This window comes from Cryptotermes secundus, unplaced genomic scaffold (assembly GCF_002891405.2).
Source record: "Cryptotermes secundus unplaced genomic scaffold, Csec_1.0 scaffold428, whole genome shotgun sequence".
NCBI lineage: Eukaryota > Metazoa > Arthropoda > Insecta > Blattodea > Kalotermitidae > Cryptotermes > Cryptotermes secundus.
This window is the reverse complement of record NW_019720711.1, coordinates 1,817,229-1,832,256: the sequence shown is the minus strand read 5'-3', so window position 1 is coordinate 1,832,256 and position 15,028 is coordinate 1,817,229. Positions and strand designations below refer to the sequence as shown.

At 38.8% G+C, this 15,028-nt stretch overlaps 1 protein-coding gene across 2 annotated transcripts in view; it reads left to right on the top strand.

Annotated features, from left to right (window-relative positions):
* The window catches only part of LOC111871719 (homeotic protein spalt-major), a 367,842-nt gene that overhangs the window by 329,794 nt on the left and 23,020 nt on the right, over window positions 1-15,028 (top strand). For both annotated transcript variants that reach the window (XM_023865017.2, XM_023865008.2), the window contains exon 3: window positions 12,333-12,469. In XM_023865017.2, coding sequence (XP_023720785.1) covers window positions 12,333-12,469 — 137 coding nt within the window. The remainder of the gene's footprint in view (window positions 1-12,332; window positions 12,470-15,028) is intronic.

Genomic DNA, 15,028 nt, shown 5'->3' with positions numbered 1-15,028 from the left:
CGGCTACCGTGACCGGCAGTGTATAAGAATAATATATAAGAATTCAGTTCGTACCTCACAGGAAACACATCCGAACCCACGATCCCGGTTTCCAAGCGAGCGAAGACAGTGCATGCCTTAGACCGCGCGGCTACCGTGACCGGCGGTGTATAAGAATAATACATAAGAATTCAGTTCGTACCTCACAGGAAACAGATCCGAACCCACGATCCCGGCTTCCGAGCGAGCGAAGACAGTGCATGCCTTAGACCGCTCGGCTACCGTGACCGGCACTTCCTTACATACTGTTCCATTAATTATAATATAAATATTGCTGCTGAATTAGCAAGTGTTGTTCTCTTTGTGATCATAAAGTTCATTTCCGTATAACTTACACAGAATTCATAAACTCTACCCCGAATCTTACAGAACTGAAAATGGAATAGAAGATTTGAGGTACTCCTGGCGGCGAATATGGGAATTACTGTGTTAAGGGATGTGGTGACATTTGGTCTGGTACATAAGCTCGAACCAAGGAATCTGCAGCCTCCATCTTCATGTCGGAGAGTAAATTCTTGTATCATTCATTTCTGAATATAATTTACATGCAGTAATGCTGAAGGGAAAATGTATGATGAATTTGTGGGCCCACTCTTTGAAAATTAAGTACATTGAATGGGCAAACTAGAGATTTTTGAGGTTTGTGGAGGCTACTCTGAAGAGTCTGGAAGAATAGTGTCATCGAACAGGCTTGTCTTCATTTTGGGTTCATATTTTCAAATTCTAATCTTGAGAAAAATTACTTTTCTTCTTGTAATTCAGTCACAAGACGAACGGGGGAGAAGAGGAATGCATATAGTGGTGGGAAATCCAGAAGGAAAGATCAGCTAAAGAGACCAAGGTGTAGGTGGGTGGACAATATTAAAATGGATCTTAGAGAGAAAGAACGGGATGGCATGGATTGGATTGATTGGCTCAGGATAGGCACCAGTGGAGGGCTCTTGTGAACACGGTAATGAACCTTCTGGTTCCACAATATTCTGGGAAATTCTTGAGTAGCTACATATTTGGCGGCTCCTCAAGAAGAACTCAGCTCAGTCACAAATACACGTAAGCCGTGCAACCTCTATTTGGGGAATCGGCATTTAAATATAAGATCTTCCCAAGTGTTTAAACTGTGTGTAAATAGGATACGAAAACGCATAGAATTATGATATTTAAGTCGAATAGGCATGTAGTCTGAAATATGTGTAGACCTTCTGACGTCAGCATTTTTTATTTTTTGAAAACTAATTTGGACAGATGAATAGCGCTAATTTTCTTGACTAATTAAGGGTCTACTAACATTCCAGGGACCATGTTTCGTGGATTTATTTCGGTAGAATAACTCCAATTTCTACGTTTATTTTATATTTGTTTTTTCTTTTGGCGCTACAACCCCAATTTGGGCCTTGGTCTCCCTTAATGAAACTCTCCGTTTCACTTCTGTTTACTAGATCTTAGACATTCGTTAGAACTCATTGGGCGGGTGATCAGCTCGTCGCAAGGCCTCTACCTGTACACAAACACAGAAATACGCACATACACACACAAACACCCGAGTGGGATATGAACCCACGGTCCCGGCTTCCGAGCGAAGACAGTGCCTGTCTTAGACCGCTCGGCTACCGTAACCAGCCGCTACTTCTGTTACCTACGGTTTATTTAATAATGTTGTTAATGGCTCAGAGTGTACAACGCTGAATGGTAGGATGATGATGTAAATATGACAGGTTGCACTGGTATGGATCCATATCGGTAGTTCTATATATATAAATGCCTGATGTTGGTCTTGTACGGCCGAAACATGTAGCAGGAATAAAAAGTCGAATTGTAAAACATTAAAAGCGAGTATATTAGTTGTGTGACGGTTAATCTAATTCCTATATACAAGTATATATGTTAGTTTTCTTTGTTTACTTCTAGACCAAGCACCTTACAAGCGTCAATTACAGCGCCTGTGTTCTTCTTTGTGGTATTTACGTTATCTTGTAATAGATTTATATCATCAGCACAGAACAGAAGCAGATTTATCCCATTCCGTTTTAGTCTCACTTGGTTTTCTTGCAAAATCGTAACGTCATATTCTGAAGGAACCTGAGAACAGCAACATTTTTGGTAGGAAACACATCAGACAAATGTTACCCATTATGGACTTTACTATGGGTTTCATTCAAATGCATTTTAAGAAGCCTAACTAGTTTCAGTGAGAACATTGCACTGTAATTTCCACATACCTGAATCGTACGGTTTCTGAAATAAATTATTTATGTAGACATGATTCAGGTCTGTAATCATATATTTTAATTTATTTATGTATATGTGGACAATAATTATAAAAAAATTCTACCTTGTATTTCAAAAATTAAACAGTTTTTCTTATGTAAGTTCAATTAAATGTAAAGTAGGCTATTTTGGAATATTGTGAGAACGAAAAGCGAATAATACCGGTTTCTAATCAGCTTGTTTCAGCTTCCGAGCATTCATATTCCTGCCGTAAGAAAAAGGCGCGAATAGGTCTATAAGGGCTTGTATTCAATATTCTTTTTTCTTGCTCTGAAATGCGATGTTTAAAATAAGTTTCACATGAACTAATCGTGGTGAACTACACAGACCGAATAATGTCGTTATTTCCATTTTTAAAATATCTACATAAGTATATTTTCTTTCCCTTTCATCAGTTCATGCTTCGCTAAATCTTTCTTTAGAAAAAAATTTGTCCTTTCGCTGATTGAATTTCACAATTTTCTTGTTAGTTTTATGGACATTGGCGCATTTGGAACTAAACCTCTTTTCCTTACTCATATTTTGCTGTGGTACTTTTTTATAAAAGAGTAAGTAAAAGTAAAACTATCCCTGTAACAGACTGTGGAGGCCCATAGGGTTGTGAGAAATTGAGGCTCCCACATTTTCTCTGGGCAATCAACTCACACATAGCGGTGAGGTTGTCAGCCTTGCGCGCCGGCCGCCCTTTACCCCCAAGAATATTCCTGGTACTCATTTCTATTAGAGGCTGAGTCGACCTCAGGGACTTTCTTCTTACAAAAATATTAATTATATTCAATATATACATATTTCTTTCTGCCTCATTATGGCTGGCGCAGTCGCACTTTTGAGTCTTATGGTTCTCTAAATTACACGTGTTGCCTTGTTTTGTCTTCTTTCTTTGTGAATGTATTTATTTGTTTCCTCCATTGCTCGTGCTTATGTTGTAGTTCGGATTTAGTCTGCTGAATAGGCACGTAAATAAATGCAGACCTGAAGAACTGAGAATTTTCTCAGGCTGTCTCCTTAGAACTCTCAGTTTTGTTGCCTGCATATTCATTGGAGGTTTCATTTTCTGGTGTCCGTCAAGGGCTTTAATGACTATATGGATGAATAGAAGGATCTGTTGGAACGTAGCCAGAGCTAGGAAATATCATATTTTCTTGTTCAATATTATACTGGAGTTTCGTTCTGCAGTGAGATCTCGAAAATGTTCTTGGTATTAAGACAAGAGTTGGAACAGCCATTTCCAAATTTTGCATGTAACTGGCAAGTTGATTTAAATTTTCTTATTCTGTGGTCTAGTGGTCAGAGTTCCTGGTTACAGATCCAGAGGTCGAGGGTTCGATTCCCGGCGCTACCAGATTTTCGGAGAAATAGTCGTTCTGAAATGGGATCCACTCAGCCTCGTGAGGATAACTGAGGAACTATTTCAAGGAAATAGCGGCTCCGGTCTAGAAAACCGAGATTAACGGCCGTTGGGATCCGTTGCGCTGAACACGTGACACCCTCTATTCGCAAAAGTTGGGACTAACTTCGCCGACAAGCTGCGATCGCTCAGTCGGTATAGTTCTTTTGCGGATTACATGCAACGGAGTTCTTTTTTGTTCTGTGACCATGAGTTCAAGCCCACAAATTTCCAAACTGATTCTTTTGTTAACAATGAAGTAGAGGGTTACGTGGAAACTGCCTGTGTTTTCAAGCACTTATAATGACACTTTTCCTTAATGAGACGCTGCTCTTACTGCACTAGTTGTAAATTTCGGGTGCTGAAGCCCATACTTCCCAAGCAACAATATAAACTTGCTCGTGTTCATAAAGAAAACGAAGCTACAGTTCAAGTTCTTTACATTCTGCCTGGGATATTCAAAGTATTTTAGTAAATGTGAATTTAGAATATATTGTACGGTAAAAACTGTTTCTATTGCCATCGACGAAAGCACAGACTTTGGTGGTTCTTACAATTGCCAGTCTTTACACTGAATGAGGCGAAAATTTGTAAGTAACATAAGAATTTCTTGAACTTATGTCTCTGAACTTAACTACGATTACCGAAGATATTTTCAACGAGGAGGAAAAATGTTTGGGCAGGAACTCCTTCTGTCAAAATTGAATCATGTAGCGTCCGACGGAACTCAAATAGTGGCGGGAAGTAAAGGTTGATTTGTTGCAAAATTGCAGGATGAACTAAACCAATTGCTGCATACCTCAAGTTCAGTCATGCTCATTGTATTAAGCGCCATTAAAAGCTGTAAATGTAAAATAAATGTCCGCTCTTATGAATAAGTCGTTTAACTTCCCTCATGCATGTGGTTTAATCAATGCCAGTTTTCGTGTACATCTGTTGATCCTGGAACTGGCTTTGAAAATTTCCGTAATATACAAAAGTTCATGATTTATTCTAACTGTCTTACAGTGCATACATTTATTCACCTCACTCTTCTCTCCTGTACAACCCCTGCACAAGAGTATAACACACGCAGTCACAGGAGCAAGACACAACACAAAGCACAATACACACACGAAAGTAGGAAGAATACTCCGATAGAAGAAGATAGGTGTGACTCGCGTATTGAGATACGACATAAGGATGACAAATCCTGAACAGTTTTAATATTTTTAATATTTATCAATATATATCACGAATATATATTTTAGTATAAAGACAACAGGGCATGCAATGAAGTAGTTTAACGTACATCGGAAAGCACCTGAAGATGGCACTTTTGTGCCGAAACATGTAGTGCAGGAGAGAAGAGTGGGGTGAATAAATGTATGCACTGTAAAACGGTTAGAATAAATCATGGACATAAATCAGTGCAACAGGACGCTAAAATATAACATTACAAAAGTTCTCTTGCTTTCTTGCCATGGTGTTTGGAAAACTGTGTGACCTATGCAATGAAATTTGGTTTCCAGGAGTGAAGGGACAGCAGGTGCGAGAGATTAATGAGGACTGGTGGGTATACTATTAGAGTTTTCACTTGACAATGCCACACATTTAAATTTGTTGAATGTAAAACTCCAGGAAAGAAATTGAATTGTTACTTCAGTGCGTGATAGTACAAGTTTCAAAATCAAATTCTGTTTCTAGTCAACTCAGAAAACGAAAATCGATTCATTTCCTTACTTGACAGAAATACAAAGACGAGGATTGAGAGTCCAAACAGTGTGCTTCGAAAATCGTGTCACTGATGTTTGGGTTCGAGGACAGCTTCCGAGACCTCGACGGGTCCATCATTTTGTCGCAAGACGCTCCGTCTCTCTTTCAGATGCACGGCCCAGCGATTCACAGGTCTGTAAATGAGAACTGCGCCGTTCGGGCACACCTCGTTAAACTAATGTAGAACAAGTATATTCGATTTAAAGCCTATGTCAACCACAGAACGCAATCAACTTCTGTCGAACCCAGCGTACCTTCAACTAAAGAAAAACGGGACGGGACGGGACGGAGCTGCGCCACACGCGCTCGCGCGCATGCGTATGGAAGGGGACGCGACCAAGCAGAAGAAAATCTTTCAGAACTACCACATCGAATGATAATATTTGCAGTTCAATACCTGCTTTCGTTTCGTGTATATATATGTATATTTTTAATGGCGTTTATGGTTCGAAACTCAGTATTGTAATCGTGAAAAAGTCAATTTTGAGATTCTGACTATTTGTGTGTTTTGAACCCCCATTCCCACCCCAAGTAAAAAAGTGGTTATTGGAATGCCGTCTGTATATATGTACAAATATAGGTCTCACTAACACCTGAATGGTTGGGCGAATTTTATTAATATTCTATATCTAAGGTCTTCTGCTTCCTAGGTAGATTCCCATAGAATATGAATGTACTGGCTTCTGTAATAGATAGGCCCAAAGAAACAAACTGACGATTTTATCGAAGAAGAATCTAGGAATTTGATGAAATTTCAGTAACATGGACACCCGACCTCACCATAGCTCAAGCGGTTAGTCGCTGGCTTCCCACCTCACCATAGCTCAAGCGGTTAGTCGCTGGCTTCCCACCGCGGCGGCCCGGGTTCGATCCCGGGGTCTGGTCAAGTGGGATTTGTGGTGGACAAAGTGGTGCTAGGGCGGGTTTTCTCCGAGTAGTTCGGTTTCCCTTGCCAATTTTCCTTCCACCAAATTCTCCATCATCATAATTACCCGGGGCAGTCTATAATAAGCCAATCAGTGGTCGCCGTGCCGAGTGGACCCAGTTGGACTCCACCCCCCACTAAGCGAATTAAAAAAAAACATGAACACCATCTCCCTGAATGTAACTGAATAGCTGGTATCGTCAGGAAGATAAATGCACGTGTGCTAGGGATCCAAACACAAAATGTCGATTTTGTCAAATGGTTGGATTTCTTTGTTGTTCGATATCCAGCAAACAAGAATGGTCTAGTGAGCAACAGCCTATTTCATTTCCAAGATAACTTGGTCAAGGTCAGTAGCATGGGAGGCGAAATGAAGGCTAATGAAATAAAACACATGAATATCCCAAAGGTAGCCCAGACTTCTTGTTTGCAATTCTTTTGCATGCTAAAGGCCAACTCGGCGACACATACAGTTGTTCTGATATCAGCCCAACAATGCATGCGAGGTTAATTTTATTTCCTGTACAATAAGTCAAAGGAAGAACGGAACGGAAAAAAAAATATGATTATTTTATCCTCCGTTCACATAAGAAACAAACCTGTGGAATGTTGATGCTGACACTGACAGGTATAGGAAACTTAAAAATATGCTCACCAGAATAATATTTTCGTTCAAACAACAAGCTAAGGAGAAAATTAAACAAATTTGAATATTTGCTATTACCCTACCTTTATGTTAAAACAAAATAATTATGGAACCCCTAACGTCAGCCACATTATTCTTAAAGTAAGTCACCAGGGCTTCATTTTCTATTATGTCCAAGACAATAGAGGTAGGCCAACATGTAAAGTAACGTTGCTCGCACCAGGAAGAAGTGTGATCCGGCGAATGCATAGCTCCACTCATCCTTAACTTCGGCGCTAGGTAGAAGTGAGCGGTGAGCAAGTCAAAGTCATGTTGCAACTGACGGTCAGTCAGTCTGTCTTGGTGTCGAGCACCAGCTGGGGCTCAAAACCAGATGTTTTCTTCATTGTGAAAGTTGCTCTCCTGTCCATTTGGGGCGCCCTCTCTGACGAGAGGTCGCGTCTGTCATTTATCAGTCTTAGTCAGTCCATTGTCAATATTGATATATATTTACAAATTAATTCTAGTCTTAGTTATTGTTTCTATGTACAATATATTCAAGGCCTCTGTCAATCCAGGCTGAGTACAGCAGATTATGCCCTATTTCTAGTAGTAATCGCTAACATGGCAGTCCAGTCACTTGAACGGTCGTAAAGCGGTGAGCCTCAGGCCTCTGTCGCTTTATATCCCATGTGAAAGTGCACGCGGATGCTCACAAGGTCCAAAGTCGATATGTATGCGGTGTCCAAGAGTAATAATCCCGCCCTTATAGGAAATCAAGCGGTCTCTCTTCTGACTGAGCTATCCCAGCAATATAAAGAATAAAACCTTTTAAATTATATCTAAATTTTAATTTTAATGGGCTCTTTGCTAATTAAATATCAGTAGGTAGATGATATTGGCTCAGAACTATGTGGATGTTCGTGTAAACAGTGTTGTACCTGAAACTTGATTGATCCTTTACAACACAGTGGTGATATATACCGCCTCGTTTAATCATAAAATAACTTTGAATTTCATCTAAAGAATGTAGCTATTATTATTATTAGAATAAACAGCTATTAGCCGTATTTCCATAAAAAAACATTGACATTCTTTTCTAATTTCTAATTCTCTCCGACCTCGGAATTTAATTTTTAAATATTTTATAAATAAATTCCCTACTTCAGTGTCCAAATTCTTAGTAGAGCTACGTCGAGCTCGCCGGTTTGTTAATGGGTAAACGCTTGACATGCCTATACATTCAAAGATTAAAATTTTAAGATTGAAACCTTCAGTGTAAGCTGTTCTTCTAGCCATTCAATGATTAATCTGTTATTAATTCAGTACAGTGACATAGCCAAGCTAAACACTCCCGTCAGAGGAATATGCGAACCTCTATATTCTTTAGTTGTTGGACAGGTGGCTAGGAGTCTGTGCGTACCGGCAGGTTCCTGCGACCGCCTCTCTTTCCTCAAGCAAATTCTGATATGATTCTCAATTTCCAAGCTGCTACTCTATGCTTCTCTTGTAGTCCTCGCGAGGTACATTCATCAAAATTAAATTCCTTGTCTTAGAAGATGCCAAACTATGAAACTAGCATTAATCAGAACATCAAAATTCCTCGGCCCTTATCCGAAGTGGCCCACAAAACGTACACCTAACGCAAATAAAAATATGAACGTATCCTTGAACTATTCGACAGTGAGAACTGCGCATCTTCCAGGACTTATCACGCCGTCTGTCTGTCCTTCGATATTCTGTCTCTCTGTTTCACACTTTACAGTGTTAACATACGGGAACTGTAAATCAAAGCTGTGTTCTATAGGTCTGTATGCAAGAAATTCAGAGATGTTTGTTTCCGCGTGCATATTTTGGGGAACACTAAAATATGTTTTAAACCAGCGCAGACAGGTCACTAACCTCTCATCCTCACAGACTAAATCCATAAGATAAATTTTAATGATATCCTTTCATTTCCTCGGTCATACAAGTGGATGTTTTTCACCAAAATTCCACTTGCAATCAAAGTGACCAACATCCTTGTCATATTCAGTCCATCGACATCTCCCGGGTTCCAACATAATTCAAGAAGCTTCATGTTAGTTTGCATTAAGGCCACGCCATAGCTCAAGCGTTTAGTCGCTGGTTTCCTACCGCGGCGGCCCGGGTTCGATCACGGGTCTGGTCAAGTGGGATTTGTGGTGGACAAAGTGGCGCTGGGGCAGGTTTTCTCCGAGTACTTCGGTTTACTTTGTCCCACCCCACTAGCAATAAAAAATAGTATGCATTATCCTAAATTCTAACTTACTCGGCTCAACTCTCGTTCAAATGTCTTGTTGATGTAATTATTTTGTTTTCGGACGTTATCCATCGTACTGTTTCTTATTTAAAACATAACGTTTCGGAGACTAGATTCTGTCTCCTTCTTCATGTAAAACCTACTCAGCTGGTGTCCAGAGATAGGGACTAGCTCTATTGATTTGGCCCAACTGAATAGGCTTTACCCTAAGACGGAGAGAGAATCCAGTCTTCGAAATATTTTATTTTAAATAAAACACCAGGTGATGGATAATGTGAAAAAACACAATAATTGTATTAATATAACATTGTCACAAACTTTCAGATATCATCCTCTTAATAGTTTTCATAAAATTGTACTGTAGGCCCCTCTTCTATTAAAGTAATAGCCTATGTTCTTTGCCCATAGAGACAACTCAAAATGGTTGTATTTTGTATCCTGCTCCTCGGTATTTTTAGGACAAGAAGCTTAACATGTTTCGAAAAGAATAACACCTAACATTCCGAAATAATTATTTTCCTAATATAACCACTGATCTTATTCATAAAACATATAAATATGCGATCGTACAATGTATATTCTACAAATAAGGTGACATGTTTCGACACCATAGTATCACCTCCAGGCCCTAAAATATTCAAATCTCAAGCGCAAAGATTTCCCAATATTTGGAGCTAATGTAACACCTGTTTTCGCATAATGAATCGCTTATGATCTGCCAGGTGTTTATCCTGTTAAATAGTAAAATGCTACATGTGATAGTAGTTAAATATATTATGTACATAAATTTAACAAAATTTCCATAATTTAAAAAGCGATATATATTAAATCCTGTATTGAACAAGACACCAAGGAGAGGATATTCCAATACTGAACCTTGTCACTGGTGCAGTTTAATTTAAAAAATCCTCTATAGTTTTATATAGCCCTCTAAGAAAGTTCACCACTAAAGATTCTACAATTACATTAAATATTTTATACATCTATAGTGTTAAGGAAATAATTTACCCTATATATTAATTTTGCTTAAAGTAAAACTTTTCTGTTGGTCACTATCATTGGTCACGTTGTATACGTTCTGGTTTGGCTGCGTCATAGCTCAAGCGGTTAGTCGCTGGCTTCCTACCGCGGCAGCCCGGGTTCGATCCCGGGTCTGGTCAAGTGGGATTTGTGGTGGACAAAGTGGCGCTGGGACAGGTTTTCTCTGAGTACTTCGGTTTCCCTGCCAATCTTCATTCCACCAATTGCTCCAAAATCACCCTCACCCTTCATTTGGGGCTGGTACAATAGGCCAGAAGTGGCCACAGTACAAGGGACTTAGTCCCACCCCACTAGCAATAAAAAATATGTTCTGGTTTGTCGGTGTATGAAGTGGTGTCCCCTCGGATAGTAGGAACTGACCAGGGCTCCATCTGAATGGCATATGTTCGGATCACCCAGACAGTACCTTCGCCGGTAACACAGCAAATACCTAGTGACCATAAAATATTAAGACCCCGTTTTCCTGTTTAATTTATACATGTAAAGTAAAGGTATCCTTGTAATAGGCCGTGGAGGCCCATAGGGTTGTGAGATGTTCAGGTTCCCACATTTTCTAGACAATCGGCTCATAGATGGCGGTAAGGTTGTTAGCCCTACGCGCCGGCCGCCCTTTACTCTCAAGAATATTTCAAGGATATTCATGGTACTCATTTCTGTTAGAGGTTGAGTCGACCCCAGTGCGGCTGGAAGGATTAGGTAAATTAAAAAAATCCAATTACCTCATCGGGATTTGAACCCACAACCTTCCGGCTTGTAGCATATATATAAAATCTTTTATATGGGTAGATAAGAAACTGATAAAACTGTATTAATAATTTTGTTAAATTTTTAAGCGATATTTGCATGCATTTTATTTAATATGCAATTTCATACAAGCCACTCTTACTATTGATCTATTCTTAATTTGTTTAAATAGCATATTTAAGTATTACCAAGTTTAAAATTTTATTGTTTAATAGAATAAGTACTTAATAAACCTCAATTAATGCATTGTGCAAAATTAGGTGTCACAAGTATTGTTCCATATATTGGCAAACATTTTCGCGTGTATTTTGAATATTTGAGGGTATGAAGATGATACTACGGTATCGAAATGTATCGCTTATTTTAGGGAATGTACGCTTCGTGACTCTGGGTTTATGTGTTTTAAACAACATAATGGATCACTATACAATCTCATTTATACACCGTGTACCAAAATGACTGAAGAAACTGAACCAAGTGAAGACGATAGAGCTTCATTTCCACTCTCTCTCGCAACACCCCCCACACAGTCTTATCGGCGCCTCCAATTCACGACTCGCTGGAGCTGAGATTTCTTCGGACTGTGAAGAAAAGACTCGTTCCACAATTTCTTCTGACACACACGGACGTTCTGCACTTCTCCCTGTACATAGGCACCCCGTTGTCTGAAGCTCTTGATACCAGCGCCTAATTCTGTTGGTAGATGGGGGGTCACTCTGAAACTGTCGCTGGAAGGCCCGCTGGACAGAAAGAACTGATTCATTCTTCTGAAACTGCAGCACACAGAACGCTTTCTGCTACGGAATCGCCATCTTTGTAACGTCACTAACAGAGAGAGAGGTGGGGGGGGAGGCAGTGGGATTGCGCATGCGATAAAACTTGAGCACCTGCTGTGTCGTTCCATGTAGGAAACATACTTCTGCGTGTATTTCCAAAGCCGTTGTGGCCGCTTGAAACCGCTCCAATCATTTTGGTACACGCTGTATTTGTTGCGTGTTGGTATGTATTTAAATTTTGAAATATTATGAATGAAATTAAAAGCACTAGTTTGTTGTATTTTTATTATCACCATTTTACTTCTGATTTTAATTGAAGTGTACTTAACCGTTATGGGTTTACAGACTGTTAATCACACATCTGGCCCAATGTAGCAGAGTTAAGTAAGATTAAGGCGAAATATATGTGTTATTAAATTCAGGTTTCAGTAAGGACTTAACGTACAAGTCACACTAGTGTTGTAAAGTGTAAGTCGCTGGTTGTGTGGTTGCAGTACGGCCGGGCAACACAACTTGCAACATCTGTTACAAGACGTTCGCCTGTAATTCTGCACTGGAGATCCATTATCGCAGCCACACCAAGGAGCGGCCATTCAAGTGCACTGTCTGCGACCGCGGCTTTTCAACCAAGGTAAATTATCCGTGTCCTAGGGACTCAGTCCACAACACAGATTCTTATTTCCGGATATCTCAGCAGGTGCAGCCAAACCCTTTCCGTCACTTCCGGTTCTTATTCACACGTAACTCATCGTCAAAGGTTCTCTTGATTAAAAACGTAAGTTCGAAATATCCGAGAATTGATTATCAGATTACTTAACTACGCTGTTTCAGTTGCAGGGGATGTTAGGCATGTAAGAACCATGCTACCGTTAACACAACAAATATTTCAGTTTTACGTTTATATCTTTATTTACTTTGACATATTTCGGGCATACACGACCATCAACAGGCAGGAATACGTATAGTTATTGAAATAGCGATATGGATCCTTATAGGTGCACGCGTCGTAATAATAATATTTCAACATTTTATATATACACCTTCATTCTATCTTTTATTTTTATTCTAAATCGTGTATTTGCTATTTTTAACTATACACTAATCTGAAGCAAAGTTTTTATGTTAATATTTAATACGACACGTTGCACCGATAAGGATCCGTATTCCTGCCTGATGATGGTCATGTATGACCGAAATATGTCAAAGTAAATAAAGATATAAACGTAAAACTGAAATATTTGTTGTGTTAACGGTAGCATGGTTCTTACATATTGTATATGTCTGAGACACACAACAGGATGCAATCAATTAAAAGAATATAACGTGGAATAGGTGAAAATTTGGTCAAAGATAGCGATCAGAGAAGGATTTCGAAGGAGAGTCCTAATGAGACTAAGAAGATCTTGATCCAGGTTAGATCGGGTAGTAAGAAATCCCAGTCGAGTGTTAGATTGCTCTAACCTACCGGGTAATGAAAAATAAAAATGTCAATATAAGCATACACGTACATCAGCCGTGTCAAACATGCGGCCCCCATAGCCACAAAGTGCGGCCCCCTCAACTTTTAGAGCTAATTGATATTAAAATCAATATTAAAATTTTAGTGGAAATAATTTTTGTAAAGACAATTTTCCAACAGACCAGAAGACAAGAAGTCTCACGCAGACATAAATTAGCAGGCTGCAGAAAATTCAATGTTTTGCTATTTCTAACATAATTTCTTGTGTAATCTCTCTTTTTACATATTGATAAGCTGTTTGATACTTGTCAAAAATGGCATTCTCTTGCTTTTTAAAACTGTAAGATATGTGACTTTAGGTAATTATATTGAAATTATTCCTAAATGATAAATAGAATTAAATTTCCTTGTATCAAAATCTAACGTATATTTATATTTTGAAGTGCGGCCCTGGACTATTATTTATAGGGCTGAGGTGGCCCTCTGTAAAAGTTGAGTTTGACATTCCTGGCGTACATCATTAGAAAGTTCCAAGAAAATTGGGAGGGACTGGAATATAGTCAAACAACAGCTTCATGTAAACGCTGATGATGTTAAATTATTAGCATAAAACACAGATAACATAATTAACAAAAAAAGCAACTAAATTAGGCACTAGTGAATAGGTTGGACTAGGAATAAATTCGGAGAAAACTAAGTGTGTCTTTATGTCTCCTCACTAAATTGCAGGCCATAATGATAGAAAAGAAATCCTTACAAAATATGTCAGTTTTCAGGTATTTGGGAATGACAGTAATAAATAATGATTCCCTTCATAAAAGAGCAAAAATCTATGAATGTTTGCCACCGTTCAGTTCAGAATCTTTTGTCCTACCATCTCCTGCCTAAGTCCGTTGACCTACACGAATGTGAAACTTAATATTTGACACGAAGGGAGGAATATTGACTGAAAGCGATAGAGATCAAAGTGCAGAGGAAGATAACTGAAAACAAGACAGTGGAAATAAGAGCAGGATAAAGCAAGTTGCGTAATGAGAAAATTAATCATTTTTCTTTCCATCAATTATTATTAAGTAGAACAAATTAAGCATGATGACCTGGTCGGGTTATGTAGCAACCATGAGGAAGTGATAAATACATACGAAATTTTAGTCATGAAATCAAAAAGTCAGTTAGTTGATCTAGGTGTAGATTGGTACATAATATTAAAATGGCTCTTAAAAAAAATAAAATGTGGACTTCATTCATCTGGCTGAGGAAAAGGATCTTGTGAACACCATAATGAACATTAGGCTTCAGTTAAAGTAGGGGAATTTCTTGACCACCTTAGGCACCCTCAGCTCCCGAAAACTACAGTCAGACATCTGAGTCAACACAATTTTACTTCACTGATAAGTAATTTTCATTTATAAATAGGCCATATTTCTTGGTTACGTATATTACACCATTCTAAAGCCTTATATATCAGATACATAAATGTAAACAAAGAATATGTTTTTGTATCTTACATGATCCATAACAAAGTCTGGTATTGAATACGTCGAGATGAATGTATTATATATTTTTAAGAATAATCTCAGCATTATTTTAGCAATTGAAATACAGAACTTTCTTACAGTCAAATAAGGTATCGAAGCACATCTTACTTCTTATGCCTCCGTAGTCTAGGGGTAACGTTCCAACCTCATGACTCAAGGTACGCGGGTTCAAACCAGGCGGAGGTCGTGGAAT